The sequence below is a fragment of the Leopardus geoffroyi genome, chromosome B1, assembly GCF_018350155.1.
Source record: "Leopardus geoffroyi isolate Oge1 chromosome B1, O.geoffroyi_Oge1_pat1.0, whole genome shotgun sequence".
Taxonomy (NCBI): Eukaryota; Metazoa; Chordata; class Mammalia; order Carnivora; family Felidae; genus Leopardus; species Leopardus geoffroyi.
This window is the reverse complement of record NC_059327.1, coordinates 20435022-20457825: the sequence shown is the minus strand read 5'-3', so window position 1 is coordinate 20457825 and position 22804 is coordinate 20435022. Positions and strand designations below refer to the sequence as shown.

The 22804-nt window shown below is 39.6% G+C and overlaps 1 protein-coding gene across 10 annotated transcripts in view; it reads right to left on the bottom strand.

Annotated features, from left to right (window-relative positions):
• The window catches only part of MTUS1 (microtubule associated scaffold protein 1), a 172352-nt gene that overhangs the window by 97227 nt on the left and 52321 nt on the right, over window positions 1-22804 (bottom strand). For all 10 annotated transcript variants that reach the window (XM_045454784.1, XM_045454742.1, XM_045454795.1 and 7 more), the window contains exons 2-3: window positions 19866-22098; window positions 6333-6528 (exon numbers count right to left, since the gene is read on the bottom strand). In XM_045454784.1, the coding sequence (XP_045310740.1) occupies window positions 6333-6528; window positions 19866-21950 (2281 nt within the window). In that variant the 5' untranslated portion in view covers window positions 21951-22098. The remainder of the gene's footprint in view (window positions 1-6332; window positions 6529-19865; window positions 22099-22804) is intronic.

Below are 22804 nucleotides of genomic sequence, written 5' to 3'. Positions count from 1 at the left end.
CCTTCCCTGCTTGCGCTCACTCTCTTTCTCAAAAATAAGTTTAAAAACAAAAATTTGAAAAAAAATTAAGAATTCTTTAAAATAATAATAAACATGGGGCACCTGGGTGGCTCAGTTCGGTTCAATATCCAACTTTGGCTCAAGTCATGATCTCACGGTTCATGAGTTTGAGCCCCGTGTCAGGCTCTGTGCTGATAGCTCGGAGCCTGGAGCCTGCTTTGGATTCTGTGTCTCCCTCTCTGCCCCTCCCCTTCACGTGGTTTGTTCCTCTCTCCAAGATGAATAAACAAACAAACAAAAAACAACTAGGACATGGACTCTCCTTATGGGCCTCACAATTAGGAGACAGACATGTACGAAAATGATTACAGTAGCATAATAAAGGCCAAGTATCACAGAGGACAGGACAGATCAGCTGCAGTTTGAAGAATGAGGAGTCTGCATTGAAATCATATGCTTCAACACCTCTTTTCACCTCACCCTCTAACCAATGAGATTGTTAAAAGGGCCTATCAATCACGTTTGTAGTCTCCGAATCCAGTAGACAGCCCAGCACACAACAGGCTCTCAAAACTTTTACCCAATTCATAAAGCAACAGAAACTGCTTAGTGACATATTAAGCCTCACTTATGGGTCACTCTATAAAGCAATCTTCTCCAGAATTACTTGCCAAGGGAGAAGAATTGAGTGGAAAGCCCGTAAAACAATCAAGAATTCATAATGTCTGGGAGGAATAAAAGAGAAGACACTGGTCTCCCTGTAAAACCCCACCTGGTTGGCCTCATCCGTCCTCCCCGGCTCCCACCACACATGCTGGGCAGCTCCCTGTCCCTCAAGCACCCCCCTACCGTCTCCCCTCCACCTTTCCACCTGCTGTTCCCTCTGCCCGGCGAAGGCCTTTCATCTGATATCCCAAGGTCTCTCTCCTCCTGCACCTTCAGATACTGGCTCATTTGTCCCCTGCTCAGTGTGGCCTTTCTCAACTGCCTGATATTAAGATGCCACGCCCTTCACTGCCTTTTCTTCTCGGCACCTATCATCGTACATTCTCAACATCTTATTTACTGAATTTTTCAACTCACCCGACTAGAATTTAAGCTCTGCAAGGCAAGAATTCATCTCTTTTGTGCCTTTCTGCATCCCCAGCACAAGCAGGCACTCAATCGACACTCGTTAAATGAGCAAGTCAGTGTGTCGGACAACAGGGTGTATGTCAGAGAGGTTCAGGGCACAACACAACACCGCAGGGTCTGTCCCGTGTCCGCCACTTATTAACTCTAACTTTGTGCAAGTTACTTAAGGTTTCAAAACTTCCAACTCCTTATCTACAGAATTGGGATAGCTATACTATCTGTACCTCATGAGTTGTAAGAATAAATGAAATTAGACATTATCTGTATCTCATGAGTTGTAAGAACAAATCAAAGTAGCCATTTAGAAAGCTTAGAAGACAGCATGACAGGTCTCTGGTGCTCAAAAACATCACTATGACTATCATTTTTATGAAAAAAACAAAAAAACCCTGAGACACTTTCTTTAAAAAGTATTTTAATTATATGTACATACAGAAACATCTGTAAGCAACATGTTAAAGTTAGCTTTTAGAATAAGTTATTACGGGATAATTTCTGGTTTTCAATAATTTATCCAAGTATCTTTCTCATATTTTGCAAGCTAGTTCTCTCAAACTCTCACCTAGAGAAGAGTGAAATGATATAAAAGTACATTGAAAAGATCTTAAATTCCCTTTGACCCTCAATAGACAAACTTAGTTTACAAAAGACAACTAAGAAAAAAACACCTTAGCAAGAAAGCACAGAAGCCTGTAATGCCAGGCAAGTCGTGACAAGTTTGGGATGTACTCCTGGTCTGAGAGGAATTTATTTTATTAACCCACAATAAACTGAATTAAAACAAAGGTTTACCCTTTTAAAATGTTATTTCTCTTTGTCCAGAAGAAAAACTAAAGACTGTTTCTTTCATGAGGCCCTTCTTCAGGCTCTGGTGTAATCAGACCGAGCCCCTGGACATTCTTCTTTTTCACAAAGTCCTAAAAGCACTTAGAGGCCTTTTCCACACCCTTTATACACCCTTTCGTGCTGCTTGTGGCGTCATCAGCACGCATTTGGTGTCCCTAGGTAGGTTACCAGATCCACAAGGCAGGGAGTGGCCTACTTCCGTAATCCTACCCGGCTCAGGCTAGTCCCTGCAAGGATTATTACATGTTTGTATCAAGGGACACACACATTTATAACCTAAAACCCGGTCAACACTGGCACTGCCTTCAGAAGAGGGTGGCCGATGAGTCTCCGAACATGCCTGGATCAATCATGAAATATTTAACTATGTAGTTATTTATTCAGCAGCATTAATTTCTAATAACCACATAACATCATTTAAATTAGGGTAAAATGACAGAGAACTCTAAGCCAAGGGCCTGAAGAGAGAATTGCCAAGTTTTTACACCATTCAGCTGAGCTTGAGAGGTTTTTTGTTTTTGTTTTTGTGTTTTTCCCCCAAAACTCGTCATTCCACTCAAGAGTAGTTCTCTAGACTGATAACGTGAAGGTTAAGAGCATGGGCTCCAGAGTCCTACTGCCCGGTTTGAATCTTACCTCTGCCACTTTCTAGCTGCATGATGTTGACAAATTATTTGACTTCTGTGTGCGATTTCCTTCAATTCGTACAATGAGGCGAAGCCTCACAAAACTACTCTGAGGATTAAATGCACTTATAAACGAAATGATTAAGACAGAGCCCGGAACTTGGTAAGCATTTTGTAAGTGTGAGGTGCTATCATCAGCATTATAATTATTATTAGGATAGTTTTCCTCACCATCTCATTTAATTGGAGTGGTTAAAACATACACATAATCTACACAAAGAAAATTTGAATCTGGTTTGTTATCACTCACAATCCGGTCTCATACCAATCTCCAGATTTTTAAAATTATTCTTCTACTTTTATTGAGATCTAATTGGCATACATCACTTGTAAGTCTAAGGTGTATAGACTAATGGCTTGACTTATATACACTGTGCAGTCATGACCTCAGAAAATTTAATTAGCAGCCATCAGCTCATATAGACACAATAAAAAGCAAAAAAATATATATTTTCCTTGCGATGAAAATTGTTCAGATTTACTCTTAACTTTCATATATATCATACAGCAGTGTTAGCTATAGTTTCCATGTCGTACATTACAATTTCTAGATTCCGACAAGTAAAATGGAAGAGCTTCATTGGCTTTAATTACAATTCTTTCTCCTCCTCGGTTTAAAGCTCCAGGAAAATGGCTACTTCAATTCCAGGTCTGGTTTTCTACTTAGTTCTCTGAAAGGATTTATTGAAAACCCCAGTCTGCTGGAACATTCCTGCTGCTTACCTTTCAGTAGAGTAACTTTGTATACACAGTACAGAGGATGTCCATTTGGTTTCAATTTTCTACTACACAAACACTGCATTGTACAATAAATGGCAATGCTCTCTCAATGATCTAAAGGCACATTGTTTTTGCTCCTTGATTTTCTGATCTACTTTAACTCTGTGGGGATTAAGTTTCCTGTCCCCCACAACAAACACCTCTCGATGTATTGTGAGCATCCAAACAAGCTAGTTGCTGTTTTGTTTTGTTTTGTTTTAAGTACAGCATAATCACGTTAGTCTTCTAACAGTTAAAATATAAAATCAAATGCAAATGCATGAGGTTTCTAATTACATGATTTTTGCCCCCATTTCTAGACAGAAAACCATCAGGTAAATGAAAACTTAGTTTGTAACTCAGGTTGAAAACTTTGAGTATGTGACTTGTTAGTTATCAAGTGTCTTTATACGGGTTAATAAAACCTCAATAAACTTGTCTTTTCATTACGAGTACACAGACCTACTTTTCTCGTACGGCATGAAATTATATAGTACACAGTAAAGGGACTTAAAAAGTGCTCAACTCTTTTTTGAAACTTATCACCTACATAAAAGTATCCCATTTTTCAGAATACAGTAGTTCCCTCGAACCTCATCCTACCACACACAGGGGTGTTTCAAGACCTCCAGTGGATGCCTATAACTATGGACAGACCCAAACCCAACGTATACTGGTTTCTTCCTCTATGTACATACCTATGATAAAGTTTAAATTACAAATGAGGTGCAGAAAGAGATTAATAACAATTATAACAATATACTATGATAAAAGTTGTGTGAATGTGCTCTCTCTCAAAATATCTTCACTCTTCTTCCTGTGATCATGTGAGAAGATAAAATGCCTACCGGATGGGAAGTAGTGGGACGAATGATGCAGGCATTATGATTTGGGGTCAGGCTCCTATTGGCATTCTAACAATACCTACTTGTGCACTGCGGTTGACTACTGCTAACTGAAATCACTGAAAGTGAAACCACAAATAGCTGGGGACTACTGTTTATCCTAGGCCTTGGCCTACTCTCTTACAAGTATGTGCACTTCTGGTTTTCTGGGTTGAGAGCATCACGTGGTCCAGAGAATCATACTAGGAGCCGCCGCTGCTCAGAGAGCTAGGGGAGCTCCACACTGCCCCTGGAAAGGCAAGGACTGTCAAAGATGACAGAGCCTCACATTCTGAAACCCTCACATTTCGCAATGCAAAGCTGAAGTCCAGGGTGGGTACACGACTCGCTTGGGCAGCTCACTGGTGCCAGAGCAGTATGAGAACACAGGGCCCCTAACTACAGGCCATGCTGCCAGTGCCCATGGCTCTCTAGTGCCACCGAGCCACAAGTTCTCCTAACATCCAGACGACAAGGGAGCTCCTCAGCATCTGCCAACTCCCATGACCCTTATCTGGCATCACCAGTAAGAACTAAAGCTTTGATCTCACTTATGCCTCACCTCCCCAAGTGTGGCAACATCCCCAATCAGGATCATTGCTCCTCTTCTGTTTCTCTCCCCAGTGAAGAAGACTTCAAGTGAATTTTTTCTTCCCGCTCAGCTCCTCTAGGGCTGGGAATGAAAACGTGCTTCAGATCTCTCCTTCTCCATCCATACTTCTTCCTGAGTCTGGTCCTCAGAACCTCAAGACCTTGAGGCTAGGCCTGAATCTAAATAAATCATCCTTAAGACACTTAGGCTCATTACACACTTCTCACACAAGAGGCTTTACGATAGGATTGGAAAATAAAACCTAAAACTACCAAGGTGTCAAGAAGGAAAGAGATCCCGTGTTGTGTTTGGTTTTGTTAGTTTCTGCAAAATGTTCTCACACGTGTTGACACATCACTCTAGAGGTACTTTTTCCACCCACCCCCCCCTCCCCAGACCATTCAACAGTAGACACTATTTTTATACAGGAACTTACTTCTAAATCCTTTGGACATGCCTTTAATTTGCTCCAGGTTGGACCTGTTAAAATAAAGGGTGTTCCCTGCAGTGTTCTCAGTCAACTGGAAAGGCTAGCAGTGCTTCTGTCTTAGTCTCTACGAAATAGGCTGACTTTTCCATTTCCTGTTCTGAACTGTAACCCAGAGAAATCTCTACCATCAGCCAAATTTTTAGTAAGACACTTAACAGCTACTCTTACAGCACTCAAATTTCATAAACCTATCATGACTTTAAATCTACTACTTCTGGGGCGCCTGGGTAGCTCAGTCGGTTGAGCATCTGACTTCAGCTCAGGTCATGATCTCACTGTTCATGAGTTCGAGCCCTGCATCGGGCTCTGTGCTGACAGCTCAGAGCCTGAAGCCTGCCTCAGATTCTGTGTCTCCCTCTCTCTGCCCCTCCTCTACTGGTGCTCTGTCTCTCTCAAAGATAAATAAAAAAATTTTTTTTAAACGCTACTACTTCTAAAATAAAAACCAACATAAAAGTTCATCTCAGAAAAGTTTTAACTTTTTAGTCACTCTCCTATCCCTGAAAAATTTTAATACATCTTTCAGTAAAATTCAAGAAAAAACTCATCTCTTTTCGTATGGTGAGGGCCAACCATCAGTTTAGTGTGTAACACGTAAGTACTATTAAACACTTAATCATTTATTAAAAAATTTTTCTAATTCTGAAATTATATAACAAGCACCCAATTGTATATTTATTTACGATTCCTCTGAATAACTTAGAAGATGGCTTACACACCTCTACCTTTCTCCAACTAGCCCTTACACTGCTCAAAGAGAAGAGCTGTGTCTTTGAGTTCTTTTTCTACCTTCCCTGGTCCACTAAAGGCTCAATGTTTTGGTGACAGAATGTGTTGGTGTTATAACCAAAACCTGTCTTTCTGCTTTCTGACATGCCTAATTTTACATTTAAATTATCTGTAAACTGCTGTAAGGCACAACTGATTTATTGTATTCTTACCAGAACTGGACACACGCCTGATCCTCTGAGGAGATAAGGCCCGGTCAGAATTGAGATTTCTACTGTCACTATTCCGCCTCAAACAGGAAACAGAAGGCCCCACTTTGGCTTTTGAACCAGGTGTTTTCCTCAAATTGGAGGAGTCAGGCTTGGAAATATTCCTACCTGAGGTGACTGCAGTTTTTGAAGCAGAACCCTGTGAAAAAATAGTTAAGACTTTAGTCCAGATTATACCTTCCTCATACCATTTCCCGTGGCACCATGTCAAAACGACAATTTCTTTCTAAGCAGATATGCCACAGGGCTATTTAATTTTCATTTTTAGAATGAAGGAATTAAACCTCTTCATAGTTTGCTCTTAAATCCATTATGATCTTTTATGCCCAACAGCAGAACTATTCCCAAGATGCCCAGGGCCACAAGCTGAAGTCAAGCTGCAGCTCTCAGTCTGTTCCCTGAGGCCTTTCTATAGCATCTGATGCTGAGGACGCCATCTTTCTTCAGTTTCTCTAACAGAACACTCTCTTGGTTTCCTTCTACCTGTCTGGTTATTCCTCCTCCGGATCCTGTTCTTCTGTACACCTTTCAATGCTAGTTGTCCCGAGGGTCCCAGACTTGGCCCTGTTCTTTCCTTGCCATATGCTCTCCTTAAGTGACCTTGTCCGCTGTTTCAACCAGCACCTACACCCTGTTGTATGTGAAGTCCATGTGTCCTAGCCAGCACTCTCCTGCCTTTCTCCTGTATTTAGCTTCTTTCTTTACCTACCCACTTAGCACACTTCAGGCACCTCTACCTAGCAATGCCAACAGTAATCATATCATTGTCATTTTTATGGATCAACATATAGCCCCTACAGAATAATACTTTAAGCTCAAAATCCATGTTTCAACCCCTTTAATCTTCATAACCCTAGAAGTTGTTACCTTTATCATAAAAGGTAACAAATGTTTACATTTTACAGAAGAATACGAAGCAGTTTCTAACATTAAACTAGTTTCACCCAACCATCTCAAAACTTACTTCTTTCCATAGTCATCACAACATACCCAGGAGCCCAACATAAACAATGAAAGCTATTTCTAGGTGCTTCCTTGTTTACTTCTTCAACTCTCAATAGCCTTCTTTCCCTTTCCCATCCATCTTAGCAAAGGCCTGCATCATTTCTTCCCAGGATTACTGAAAGCATATCCTTAGGATTTCTGGTCTCACCAGCTTCCAATTTGTGTTCCACTCCACTGCTAAGGCAATCTCCTCAAAGGCCAAACTGGGTTAGGTAGCTCACCTCTGTCTTCCAGATAAAGTCAACTCTTAACAGCAAGGCACACTGAGCCCTTCTGGATCTGGCAACCCCTGGTGGCTTCATCAGCTTATTCCTTACTGTTCACATTTCTGCACCCCCACCTCCCATCACACTCACTACCTGGAATCCCCTAAATGAGAATATCTTTTCGTGTTTCTTCCTCTTTGTATGTGTTATTTCCTCCACCCAGAATACTTTTCCGATTCATAGTGACTAAACTAGCTCCCTTAGAAGCCTTCCTTGACAACCCTCTTCAAGGCCACCACCCCAAGCAGCATAGCAGCTGATACATACTCCCAACGACTATTTAACAACCCCTTTTAGTCCCCTTTATCTTCTAATATCACCCACCATACCAGACACTAGGTTTGGCCAGAGGTGTAGCTTTCTTTCCTATATCCCAACAATCACCATCATACATAGTATACAGTAGGCAACCAATAAATATTCCCATTCTACATAGAGGAGGTGACACTCTGAGCTTCATTCAAGGAAAAATTCCAACACCATAAGTTATATTTTGTATTCTCCCTTTACATTACAAAAACTGAGCCTCATAGAGACTAGGTAATTGGCCCAATGTCATTCTGCCAATGAACGATGGAGCTAATCTGAAAGTGTATCTAACTCTAAGATCCATACTTCTAACATCTATGCTGTGTTTTCCCCACTCGTACCTTTCTTTCCTTGCGTAAGTAAGTCATAAGTAGATTAATTTCCAATACAGATATGTAAAGCCCCATGCTACCTACAGTTGAAATCATACACTGGGTGAATCCAAAGTTTAATTGGGCAAGACTTCCAGGGAAGATGCGGAGCAGGAGCCTAAAGTCATGTTGTCCCAAGAATATTACTAGATGGATTTCAAGCTGTATTACAAAGCCGTAATCATCAAGACAGTATGGTACTGGCACAAGAACAGACACTCAGAGCAATGGAACAGAATAGAGAACCCAGAAATGGACCCACAAATGTATGGCCAACTAATCTTTGATGAAGCAGGAAAGAATATCCAATGGAATAAAGTCTCTTCAGCAAGTGGTGCTGGGAAAACTGGACAGTAGCATGCAGAAAAATGAACCTGGACCACTTTCTTACACTATACACAAAAATAAACTCAAAATGGATGAAAGACCTAAAGGTAAGACAGGAAGCCATCAAAATCCTCGAGGAGAAAGCAGGCAAAAACCTCTTTTGATCTTAGCTGCAGCAACTTCTTACTCAACACAGCTCCGGAGGCAAGGGAAACAAAAGCAAAAATGAACTATTGGGCCTCATCAAAATAAAATCTTCTGCACAGCAAAGGAAACAATCAGTGAAACTAAAGGGCGACCAACGGAATGGGAGAAGATATTTGCAAATGACAAATCCGATAAAGGTTTAGTATCCAAAAGCTATAAGGAATTTACCAAACTCGACACCTAAAAAAACAAATAATGCAGTGAAGAAATGGGCAAAAGACATGAATAGACACTTCTCCAAAGAAGACATCCAGATGGCCAACTGACACATGAAAAAATGTTCAACATCACTCATCATCTGGGAAATACAAATCAAAACCACAATGAGATACCACCTCACACCTGTCAGAACGGCTAACATTAACAACTCAGGCAACAACAGATGTTGGCAAGGATGTGGAGAAAGGGGATCTCTTTTGCACTGCTCGTGGGAATGCAAACTGGTGCAGCCACTCTGGAAAACAGTATGGAGGTTCCTCAAAAAATTAAAAATATAACTACCCTACAACCCAGCAACTGCACTATTAGGTATTTATCCAAGGGATACAGGTATTCTGTTTCAAAGGGACACATGCACCCCAATGTTTATAGCAGCACTATCAACAATAGCCAAAGTATGGAAAGAGCCCAAATGTCCATCGATGGATGAATGGAAAAAGAAGATGTGGTATGTATATATATATACATATATATACACACATATATATGTATACACACACACACACACACACACACACACACACACACACACACAAAACGGAGTATTACTCAGCAATCAAAAAGGATGAAATCTTACCATTCGCAACTACATAGAACTAGACGGTATTATGCCAAGTGAAATTAGTCAGAGAAAGACAAATATCCTACGACTTCACTCATATGAGGACTTTAAGACACAGAACAGATGAACACTAGGGAAGGGAAGCAAAAATAATATAAAAACAGGGAGGGGAACAAAACATAAGAGACTCTTAAATATGGAGAACAGAGGGTTACTAGAGGGGTTGTGGCAGCGGGGATGGGCTAAATGGGAAAGGGGCATTCATCTACTCCTGAAATCATTGTTGCACTATATACTAACTTTGATGTAAATTTAAAAAATGAATTAAATTAAAAAAAAAAGACTACTACTAGATAACACTCATATTTTCAGTGCAAATAACCCAGAAAATGACCCCAAGACTAGCACAACAAACTTCACAACCAAATGTGGAGAAGAGGTCACATTATAGAGTGGAGGACCAGCAGAGAGCTAAACACCAATGGTCTGGATTCGGGAGGGAGAGAGCTATAGGCAAGGAGAGGGGCAAGAAATAGACTATCACACGAGGAAGCCTGCATGGGGAAAACTAATCCCATATGCATTTGGCTTTGGAAATCAAAAGGGCAGCATTTCCCACTTCTTAAAACTAGCAGGACTTAAAGCCTAGAACTTTAAAAATCAGCAGGCTGTGCTGAGGGAGAGCCTAGAGGGCAATAGGAAGCTGAGTCCTTAACCTTAAAGAGATAACACAACAAAAAGCCCAAGGACATAGGGCTTAGAAGCAGCAATTTCAAAAATGCCTGGGGTACACAGGAGGAAAAGTTCGTTACTAATCTCAGAGTTCCCTGAGGGACTTTTCAAGGAACAAAGGAGCTGGCAGGTAGCTTTTCCCTCCCCCATCCCCAAAATAATCACATGGCCAACTGCAGGAAACAGCCAGCACTCACTACCTTACTTGCTTACATCGTGCTCTGCCCCCTCCTGTTGGGCTTGCCTCAGTCCTGATGCTGTGGATTTCCCGCCCCAGAAGACCCAGGGAAACCCTGCCACCATTGCATCTCTGACTTCCCTAGGAGGATGTATGCGCCTTGTTAAAACTAGACCCCCACCCAGAGGCGCTTCATGGAGCAACCCAGGCCTGCCTCAGTCTCCACAGTGACTAAGTGTCCCCTGAGGAGAAGGACTGGCGTCCACAGCTTGTGACACCAAGATCCCATCGTCATGCTTCCCAGAACTGCCGCAGCCAGCCACTGGTCTCCGTAGCGGCTACGCAACCCCGGTGGAAGGGGACCTGTGGGAACAGCTTGTGGCACCCTGTCCCTAATGCATGTGCAGTAGAAACTCAGGCTGGCCCGGTCTTGGAGGCAGTGGTGAGTCTCCTGTAAAGAGGATCTACACCACCTTGTTAAAAGTGTGGGCCCTGCCCACTACTTTCAAGAGCAATAGACATAGCCGACTTTCTTAACAAAGAGAAACAAACACAGAGTTAGGTGAAATGAGGAGACAGAGGAATATGTCCCACATGAAAGAATAGGACAGAAGAAGAGAGACCTAAGTGAAACAGAGATAAGTAATATGCCTGATAGAAAATTTAAAGTAATGATCATGAAGATACTCCCTGTACTTGAGAAAACAATGGAAGGCATCAGGGAGACCCTTAACACAGAGAAAAAAAAGAACCTATCAAAGATGAAGAATACAATAATTGCAATTAAAAACAAACTTGTGGAATAACTAGCAGGCTAGAGGAAGCACAGGAATGAATCAACAACCTGGAAGACAGAGTGATGGAAAGTAATCAAGCTGAACAAGTGAGAGAAAAAAGAATTATGCAAACTGACAATAGACTTAGGGTACTCAGTGACTCCAACAAGTGTAATAATATTCAAATATAAGGATTCCAGAAGAAGAGAGAGAAAAGGGGGCAGAAAATTTATTTGAAGAAAAAATAGATGCAAACTTCCTTATTCTGGGGAAGGAAACAGATACCCAGATCTAGGAGGCACAGCGATCCCCACAAAAAAATAAATAAATAAAAAAAAATAAAATAAAAAATAAAAAATCAACCCAAGGAAGTCCATACCAAGACACACAGGAATTAAAATGGAAAAGAGTAGTGATAAAGAATGTTGAAAGCAATGAGATAAAATACAACTACATACCAGAGCAGAGAAATCCCATGAGGGTATCAGTGGATATTTCAGCAAAAACTTGGCAGGCCAGAAGAGAGTAGCATGATACATTCAAAGTGCTAAAAGGGCAAAATATGCAGTCAAGAATGCTCTATCCAGCAAAGCTATCATTCAGAATAGAAGGAGAGATAAAGAATTTCTCAGACAAAAACTAAACAAGTTCATGACTACTAAACCAGCCTTTATGAGAAATACTAAAGGGGACTATTTGCATGGAAAAGAAAGATCATAAATGAGACTGTGAAAAGGATAAAACATAAAATAAGTACAAGTGAGTATTTCTGTAAAAAACAAACAAGGAATTCACAAAATGAAACAATGTAAAATATGACACCATATAACTAACATGTGCTGGGGGGTTGGTGCAAAGAGTAAAGAATGGGTTCAAAGTTAAGCGACCATCAACTTCATATAGGCTACTATATGCAGATGTTACACAAAAAACTTAATGTTAACCAAAAAAAAAAAGAAAAAAACAACAACAACAATGATCAGATATGCAAAGAAAAAAAGAGAAATGAATCTAAGTATCTCACTCAAGAAAACTGTCAAATCAGGGCACATGGGCAGCTCAGTCAGTTAAACATCCAACTTTAGCTCAGGTCATGATCTCATGGCTTCTGAGCTCAAGCCCCACATTGGGCTCTCGGCTGACAGCTCAGAGCCGGGAGTCTGCTTCAGGTTCTGTGTCTCCCTCTCTCTCTGCCCCTCCCCAACTCATGCTCTGTCTCTCAAAAACAAATAAACATTAAAAAAATTTTTTTAAATCCAACAAAACCATCAAATTGTGAAAGAGAGCAAGAGAAAGATCAGAGAAAACTACAAAAACCACAAAACAAGTAACAAAATAGCAATAAATACACACCTATCAATAATTACTTTGAATGTAATTGGAATGTAACTGGACTAAACTCTCCATCCCAAAGCCATGGGGTACAGAATAGATTACAAAAACAATATCCATCCATGTGCTGTCTACAAAAGACTCATTTCATACCTAAAGTTACATGCAGATTGAAATTGAGGGGACAGAGAAACCTTTACTATGCAAATGGCTGTCAAATGAAAGCCAGAATAGCATTTTTCATTGGACAAAACAGACTTAAAACAAAGACTAACAAGAGATCAAGAAGGAGAGTAGTGTATTTCATTGGAAAAAAATAGATTTTAAAACACAATAACAAAGAAGTGATAATAAAGGGGACAATCCAACAAGAAGATGTAACAATTATAAATATTTATGCACCCAACATGAACACCCAAATTCATAAAACAGTAACAAAGGAACTAATGGATACTAAAACAAGTAATGGTGGAGGACTTTAACACACCACTTACATGACAGATCATCCAAACAGAAAATCAACAAGGCAACAATGGTTTTGAATGACATGGTGGAACAGAAGGATTTAACAGATATATTCAGAACATTCTATCCTGAAACAGCAGAATACACAAACTTTCTAATGCACTCCAAACTAGATCACATTAGCCCACAAAACAAGTCTCAACAAATTCAAAAAGATCAAAGTCATATCACGCATCTTGTCTGACCACAATGCTCTGACACTCAAAATCCCAAGAAAAAATCTGCAACGAGCACAAATGCATGGAGGTTAAAACACACGCTATTAAACAATGAATGGGTCAACCAAGAAATCAAAGAAGAAATTAAAAAATTAAATGGAAACAAATGAAAATGAAAACCTACAATGGCCCGAAATCTTTGAGATGCAACAAGAGCTGTTCTAAGAGGGGAGTTTATAGCAATACAGGCCTAATGAAGAAGAAAAATTGCAAGCTAACAACCTAACCTTGTATCTATAAGAGCTAGAAAAAGAATGACAAACACAACCCAAAACAGCAAAAGTAAAGAAATAAAGATTAGAGCATAAATGAAAGATACAGAAAGAACAACAAAAACAACAACAGAAACAACAAACATACATCAATGAAACCAGGAGCTGTTTCTTTAAAAAGATCAACAAAACTGATAAACCTCTAGCCAGACTCATCACAAAAGAAGAGTCAAATAAACAAAATTACCAAGGAAAGAGGAGAAATAAGAACCAACACCACAGAAATACCAACAACTATAAGAGAATATTATAAAAAACTACCTGCCAATAATTTGGACAACCTAGATGAGATGGATACATTTCTAGAAACATAAAACCTACCAAAACTGAGGCAGGAGCAAATAGAAAATTTGAAAAGACCAATGACACGCAATGAAATTGAATCAGTAATCAAAAAACTCCCAACAAACAAAGTCCAGGACCAGATGGCTTCAAAAGTGAATTCTATGAAACATTTAAGGAAGAGTTAATACCTATTCTTCTCAAACCATTCCAAAAATAGAGGAATGAAAACTTCTAAATTCAGTCTGTGAGGCCAGCATTACCCCAACACCAAAACCAGATAAAGACACTCCAAAAAAAGAGAACAACAGGCCAATATCTCTGATGAATATAGATGCAAAAATCCTCAACAAAATACTGACAAGCCAAATCCAATAATACACTACAAATTAATCACCAAGATCAAGTAGGGCTTATTGGTGGGATTCAAGGGGGATTCGATATTCACAAATCAACATGATACATCACATCAAGAAGAGAAAGGGAAAAAAAAAATAAGAAATAGGATAAAAACCAAATCATTTCAATAGAAGCAGAAAAAGCATCTGACAAAGTACAATAGCCATTTACAATTAAAAAAAAAAAAAAAAAAACCCTCCGCAAAGTAGGTTTGGAGGCAACATTGTCAACATAATAAAGGGCATATATAAAAAACCCACAGCTAACATCATACTCAATGGGGAAAAACAGAGCTTTTTGCCTAAGGTGAGGAACAAGACAAGGATGTCCACCCTCACCAGTTTTATTCAACATAGTACTGGAAGTCCTAGTGAAAACAATCAGACAAGAAATAAAAGGTATGCAAACTGGTAAGGAAGAAGTAAAACTTTCACTATATGCAGAGGATATGACACTATATACAGAAAACTCTAAAGACCCCATCAAAAACTACTAGAACTGATAAATGAATTCAGTAAAGTTGCAAGATACAAAAAAAAAAAAAAATGTACAGAAATCGGTTACATTTTTTTTTTAAGTTTATTTATTCTGAGAGAGCGCAAGCAAGGAACAGAGAGAAGGAGATAGATCACACAAACCATGAAATCATGACCTGAGCCGAAATCAAGAGTCAGCTGCTTAATCGACTGAGCCATCCAGGTACCCTATGAAGTCTGTTTCATTTCTATACACTAATAATGAAGCAGAAGAAATAGAAATTAAGGAAAGAACCCTATCTACAACTGCACCAAAGATAATAATCTATCTAGCATTAAACCTAACCCAAGAGGGGAAAGACCTCTATCTGAAAACACTGATGAAAGAAATTGAAGAAGACACAAAGAAAGGGAAAGACATTCCATGCTCATAGATAAGAAAAAATATTAAAATGTCTATACTGCCCAAAGCAATCTACACATTTAATGAAATCACTATCAAAATACTAAGAGCATTTTTTTACAGAACTAGAACAAAAGAATTGTAATATTTGTATGGAACCACAAAAGACCCCAAATACCAAAAGCGACTGTGAAACAAAAAAACAAAACTGGAGGTATTATAATTCCAGACTTCAAGTTATATTACAAAGCTATTAGTCACCAAAACAGTATGTTACTGGCACCAAAACAGACACACAGAGAACAGAACACAATAGACAGCTCCAAAATAAACCCACAATTTTATGGTCAATAAACTTCAACAAAGAAGGAATGAATATACAATGAGAAAAGACAATCTCTTCAATAAATGGCGTTGGGAAAACTGGACAGACTATGCAAGCACAAAACTAGACCACTTTCTTTTGCCATACACAAAAATATATTCAGAATGAATTAAAGACCTAGATGTGATACCTGAAACCATAAAAATCCCAGAAGAGAGCACAGGCAGAAATATATCTGACATCAGCAGTTAGCAACATTTTTCTAGATATGTCTCTTAAGGCAAGGAAAATAAAAACAAAAATAAACCACTGGGTCTACATCAAAACAAAAAGCTTCTGCACAGCAAAGGAAACAATCACAAAACTAAAAGGCAACATAAGGAATGAAAGAAGACATTTGCAAATAACATACCTAATAAAGGGTTAGTATGCAAAATATATGAAGAACTTATACAACTCAACACCAAAAAAAACAAATAAATAATCCAATTCAAAAATGGGCAGAACACATGAATAGACACAAAAAAGACATCCAGATGGCCAGGAGATACATGAAAATATCACTTCTCATCAGGGTAATGCAAATCAAAACCACATTAAGATATTATCTAACATCTGTCAGAATGGCTAAAATCAACAACACAAGAAGTAACAAATGTTGGTGTGAATGTGAAGAAAAAGGAACCCTTGTGCACTGCTGGTGGGAACCCAAACTGGTGCAGCCACTGTGGAAAACACAATGGAGATTCCTCAAAGAAGTTGCAAATGGAACTACCCTGCGATCCAGTAATCGCACTACTGGGTATTTACCCAAAAAGTACAAGAACACTAATTCAAAGAGACACACACACCTTTATGTTTATTGCAGCACTATCTACAATAATACAATAACCAAATTAAGGAAGTATCCCAAGTGTCCATCAACCGATGAATGGATAAAGAAAATGTGATGTGTGTGTGTATACGTGTGTGTATACACAATGGAATAGTATTCAACCATAAACAAAATGAAATCTTGCCATTTGCAACAACATGAATAGACTAGAGAGTATAATGCTAAGTGAAATAAGTCAATAAGAGAAAAACAAATACTATATGATTTTACTCGTATGTGGAATTTAAGAAACAAAACAGAGGTGCCAAGGTGCCTGGGTGGCTCAGTTGGTTAAGCATCCAACTCTTGATTTTGGCTCAGGTCATTATCTCAGGGTTTCTGAGATAATGGCAGGCTCTGTGGGGCTCTGGAGGCTGCTAACACAGAGCCTACTGTGGGATTCTCATTCCCCTGTCTCTCTGTCCCTCCTCCACTTGCACTCTCTCTCTCTCTCTCTCAAAAATAAACACTAAAAAAAAAAAAAAAAAAAGGAAGAAGAAAGAAACAAAACAAATGCGCAAAGGGAAAACAGAGATAAACCAAAAAACAGATTCTTAACTACAGAGAATTGGTGGTTACCAGAGGGGAGGTGAGTAAGGGGATGAGTGAAGGGAATGAAGAGTAAACTTATCACAATGAGCACTGAGTAATGTACAGAATTGTTGAACCACTATATTGTACAACCGAAACTAACATTGTGTGTTAAGTATACTGGAATTAAAATTAAAAAATTAAAGTATCACAGGGTTGACTAAAAAAACCAATAGGGTAATATCCTAAGAACATTACATAAAATCGGCCCCCAAGAGCAGGTCAATGTCCACAGACTACAAACATCTACTTCTACATGAAGCTGGTTAAGATAATCCCCCAGAGAAAACCTTTTAAAAAGTAAACCACACTTTTGTTAAAGATTCACTTTTGTAAGCTGGTTACATCAAATTTACTCTGCCTTGCTAGCCTATATTCTGCCAAATTTTGAAACCTTGCGGTGTATGAAGCAGAAAGGGTCAGGATTCCAGTCATGAGCCCTGAGTCTGAATCTAGATTTTAGTTCTTACCAGCTCTGTATGTTTTGAATAATGTCTCTGAAGCCTTTAAATGTGGCTGACAACTGGCCCATTGTTACTGGAAAGAGTGAATGATGATGTATATGTTACTGGGAAAATTTAATGACAGAATAATAATATACAAAACCTGAGCAAAGCGGTTCAGAGGAGCTATCAAAAAAAATACCAATTCCTTTCAAGTAATTCACCACCTTTATCTAACACACAATCACCAATACATAACCTTTGTAATGGGTAGCTACATGCAACCAGTATCAAATTAAAATCAAATTCTTTCTTCCAAACAAGAATGTTTCTGAAGTTTCAGAAAGACACTGACTCAACAGCTGTGAGATTGTAGGCAACCTAAGAATTTGGTAAACTCAAGGCCTAATTTAGCCCAAGACCCCCAGAGCACACTGAAAACTAACACCCTTCCAGCACTGTCCCCTCATAGACCTAGAGAAGATTTACAACCTTTGGATCCTGTTTAAGTGACCAAGAAACATGGCAGTTTGAGTCAACATGAAGCAAGTGGTCACTCATTCGGTTCTCTACAATAAGAACAGAGCCTGTGGCCTGTCCCTTCCCCATGATACGTGCAAACATGTACAAGGCAAAACAGTGCTATTAGGAGGGAACTGCATTTAAGACATGGGTAAAGAATGAGGTTGGCTGGGTTTTTTCCAGAAATAAAAAGTGCTTCTTCCCCAAGATGTGCCAGGATCCATGTCAACCTGACGTTTCTAACACCTTACTTCAATATCACATCATGAACCTGAAAAACAGCTTTCTGCTTCCCATGTGCAGAACGAAAGCCTAAGATTTACTCAGTGCACACAGAAAAGCTTTTAATTTCACAATCAGACAACCAATTAATAGTCAAGCCAAATGTTTTTTAGAGAGACTTTCAGTTGGGTGTAGATACATAATGAAAGCCTCCCATAAATCAAGGAGGAATAAATGTATTGTTTTTTTTATGTATAGCTATAAACACCAAACTAAGAACGTTGATTAGAATTACCAGAGGTTATAGTTTGATTTGGCAAAATATCAAAATACAAATGACATAAAACAAGTTTCCCACGTTTGACTTGAAAAGAACTTAAAAATTGGGAGTTTTAAAATAGACAATCGCATTAATTTAGACATCATTAAGGTGTACCATTCTTCCCCCAAAAGTCACAAAATCCAAAACATCCCTAAACTGATATAGCTCAAGAATATCTGGTCATTCCCAACTTACTTCCTAAAAGGACCTAACAATTCCCTATGCACCCTGAAAACACTTCTGAAACAGACCTTGAACACTTCACTACACCTTACGAGCTTCGTTCCTCTCCAACCTGAGCCCTCCACAGAGAACACAGATGCCTCACATCTGCCTTCCTACCTGGCACCCCACTCCATTCCTAGCCCGGGGGACAGGAGCCCAAGAAAGGTCGACATGGGGCCAAAAATACATGTAAGTCCCTTCTGCGAAAAACAGGACTGTGGACGAGTACACAAAGCCCAAGAATGGCCCGACAAATGTTCTTAAAACTCAGAAAACTAGTTTCTTCATGTTACTGACAAAGATACAGGTATGTTTAAAGAAAAATCATCTTTAATCCACCTGTGAATTTTTTGTTTGAAGGAGACTATCCTGTCTCCTCCGCCCCACTACACACACATCAAATATGTGACAGGTGCTACAGACAACAGACTGCTTTTTCACTGTACATGAATAAAAGGGGTTTATCTTAATGTACCAGGAATCATCAGGTTAGGGCTGCAAGAGACCTCAGACATCGCCTAGTCCAATCCTTTCAGATCACATTGGCTGATCAGAGGCAGAATCCCGACCCCCACACCCGCCCCCCCCCCACCGGGTTCACAGGAGACGACTCCCCTTCCCGGGGCAGCTTCCTCCACAAGAGACCAGGAGTTATTTTTATGTTGAGACTGTTTACCGGCTCTCCCCAGCCATTTCTTAAATGTGGCCCAACACATTTTAAAGTTCATAAACAAATCTCTTTTTTTCCCCCGTGAGATATGAAATATAATCAGATATTTAACTTCCAATAACTAATTACACCAACATATAAAAGAAGCTTTCTCTTTCCCCTCATTAAAAGGAACATTGCCACTCAATACAAAATACTGTACTTGACGATTTTTTCCCCATATGCACTTTCCCTATCTTGTAGCCAATTAACACTCTGAAGCATATAACTAAGATGACAAACAATTACTGAATAAAATATTAACCTGAAAGCAAACCTGCACACCTAGTTTGGCAATATTATTGACTATTTGTGAAGACCAATTGCTAATGCATACTCTGCTCCCTCCAACCCTTCTCTGAAGTAGGCAAAAATCTGACTTACCAAAAACAGAGAACCATATTCAAAGGTCTCATTCATAATTTCCTTTTTTAGCTCTTGTTTTTCCATAGGTGGCCCATTTTCTTTTTCACCCTTCTTTTCAGGGCTAATCCCATCGATGTCAGAAGTGTATGTTATTTCCAAGCATTCTGTGCTTTCCATTTTAACAGGGAGTATGCCTTTCATCTTCTGAAAGAAGGTAGCCACGGACCCAGTCTCATATGCTGAATTAGAACTTGCTTTGTCAACATCTTCCTGATTCGATTTCATGGCAGATGTTGTTCTTGGAACCTTGTGTGAAGCATTTTTAGAATGAGTTGTAACATGCACAGCCTGGCTAGTAATGAGTTTATTAAATTGTTGCTTGTGTGTCTTGTTAATTAGGATTTCTGCTTTTGTATCTGCATTCAAGTCAGACCTTGGTGTTTTGCTCAAAGCTGTCAACTGTCTTGAGGAAGACACGGATAAGGGTGATGAGGCAATGGTTAGCTGAGATCTGGGTGTGACCTTTGATGCAGCAGGGTCTTTGGGTTGCAACACTGGTCTAGACATAACTTTTGCTTTGACATTCTTGAAGTTTGGTCTTGGGTAACTTATAATTTCGGTTTTTCTAACTTTGCTGCCTATTGGAGTATTCATTTTAGTTGTCAATTTTCCTAGGTTAGGTTTACACGTGTTCACAGGTGCCCCCTTCACGCTCGGTACATTTCTAAGTTCTTGATAACTCTTCTCCACTTTACTACATTTCTCTGCCACTTCAATAGGTGAAATAGAGAAGGTTGTATTTGGGGGTTCTAGGACTGGTGTTGACATGCAAACCGTATTATTTGTGTTAATGACCATATCATTTGCATCCCAACTCAGTTCAACTGACGAAGCCATCTTCTGTCCCAGTGGGCTAGTCAGTATCAATTCTACGGTACGATTTTGGGTTTCCAAATCCTTTTCATGAGAGGCATTGTGTGCATCTCCAGCCACCGTGACTTCATGTTCTGGGTTCAGTACTTGGGCTTCACTTTTATCAAAAGCTGGCACCAGTAAAGGGCATTCATCATCTTTAAGACAATTGGACACTGTTTCTCTGAGATTTTGGCCCATTTCCTTTTGCCCATATGAGGCCTGTGAATGTGTCTCACTATTTGGTTCATCTTTCGATAAACAAAAGAACTCTTGTAATACAGCCCCGTTGGGAACATCCATGCCCTCAGAAACTGGTGTTGGAGCTTGTATCTCTTTTTCTCCAACTAATCCTTGCTGTGACCCATCTGTGTAGTCACTGGTGATCTGTCCTGTGGAATACTGACACTGAATGCCAAGATCTGGAACAACAATACCAGTTTGCATCACATTAGGAAATGCTATGTACGTTGTATCCTGGGCCTCTGCTGCTGTGGCTTGAGGGTTTTCAAAGCTGTCTTGATCATAATTCAATTCTCTCACACGTATCTTATCAGAACAGGGAGATGTAGAACAGGATAAAGATGGGTTTCCACTCTTCATGCCCGTCGGCTGCAGATTTCCAGTCGTATGCAAAGACTGACTCTTCCCAATGGCATGACGTGTTACGAAGGTGCAGTCAACATCATCCACTGTCATGTCAAATGTCTGGTTTGGCTCCAAGGCAGTAAGACAATGTGGACAGTTCAAATCATCATCGTTGGGTTTCCACACAAAAGGCAGCGATGTCTCAGCACTCTGGTCCCGTAATGATTCCAGGGAATGACAACGGTTAGACGGGTACTTTGGCTCCTCTGTATTCACAACGTGCACACAAGACTGACGTGTGGAGGCTTTGTGGGTGTCTAACACCTCCTTCCTAATCAACTCACTTGACGACTTTTGGTGATGAAGCACTTCTACACACTGAGGAGTTAAAGTATTGTTTTCATCAATGTCCACGGCAGAGCTGGTTTCATAATCAACCACCATGTCATCCGGGTTCACAGAGTTCCAACTCACACTATCGGCTGAGGAGTTTTGTGTATGTGGGGAGTTTTGGTTGTACGCACAGGTATTTCCATTTTTACCACTGAGAAGTAAGGATAGCCGTTCATCTTCTGTCTTCTCATCTGAATTATCATCATTCATCCTGAATATCAACTTTAAGCCTCTGCCATCTTCTTTCTTCTTTCAATCCTTTCAAATGAAAGGAAAGGAAAAATTGTCTATCTCCTAGGTTTTTTAGCACAGTTGAAAGCTTCTAAGATGCTTTCAGGTTGTAATGATGTGTTGTTCCCTGGAAGAAATAAAGTGATCAGTTCAGGAAAGTATTAGAAAAATTAACAAGCCACCACTTCATTCGTTTCAACCACTTTATCCTTACCTTTGGAACCTCAACCTGCAGATAGGGGTAAAGTAGCTCAAGTTTCACATCTTTTCAAAAATGCTTTTTTTATTTGAGAGACTAGGGCAGAAGACAGAGACAGTGCTAAAATTTCCCCTGTGACTGACTTCACTTCTCAGATGCCTCCTCCCTATTCCCATTGGTTCTTATTTCTCAGAAGAGGGAAGGAAGCAAAACCTAATAGCCTTTCCTTGTTGGTTAACCATTGGTCCTAATTTGCTGAGGACGGTTCCAACTCATTCCTGCTGCCCCAACATCATCAGTAATAATGCCCTTTTCAGTTTCAGAAGGCCCCTTAGTGTTTGTGTGGAGAATGATTACCAGACAGACCTGGCAAACACAGCAAATAAGCTAAAGATCAATGAGGATTTAGGGCATTGGCATTTCTCTTTTCCTTGCTTTCATTCCGTATCTTAACATATTTCAAAGGTGAAAAAACACTGTTGGCTCTTAATAAAGCGGTACACTCTTAGAAGTCCCTAAAAATGGTAAACTGTATAACACAGCAATTCTACTCTTAAGTATCTACTAAAGAGAAATGAAAACATATGTCTACACAAACATTTGTGCAAATGTACATGATTAATAAAAGCATTAG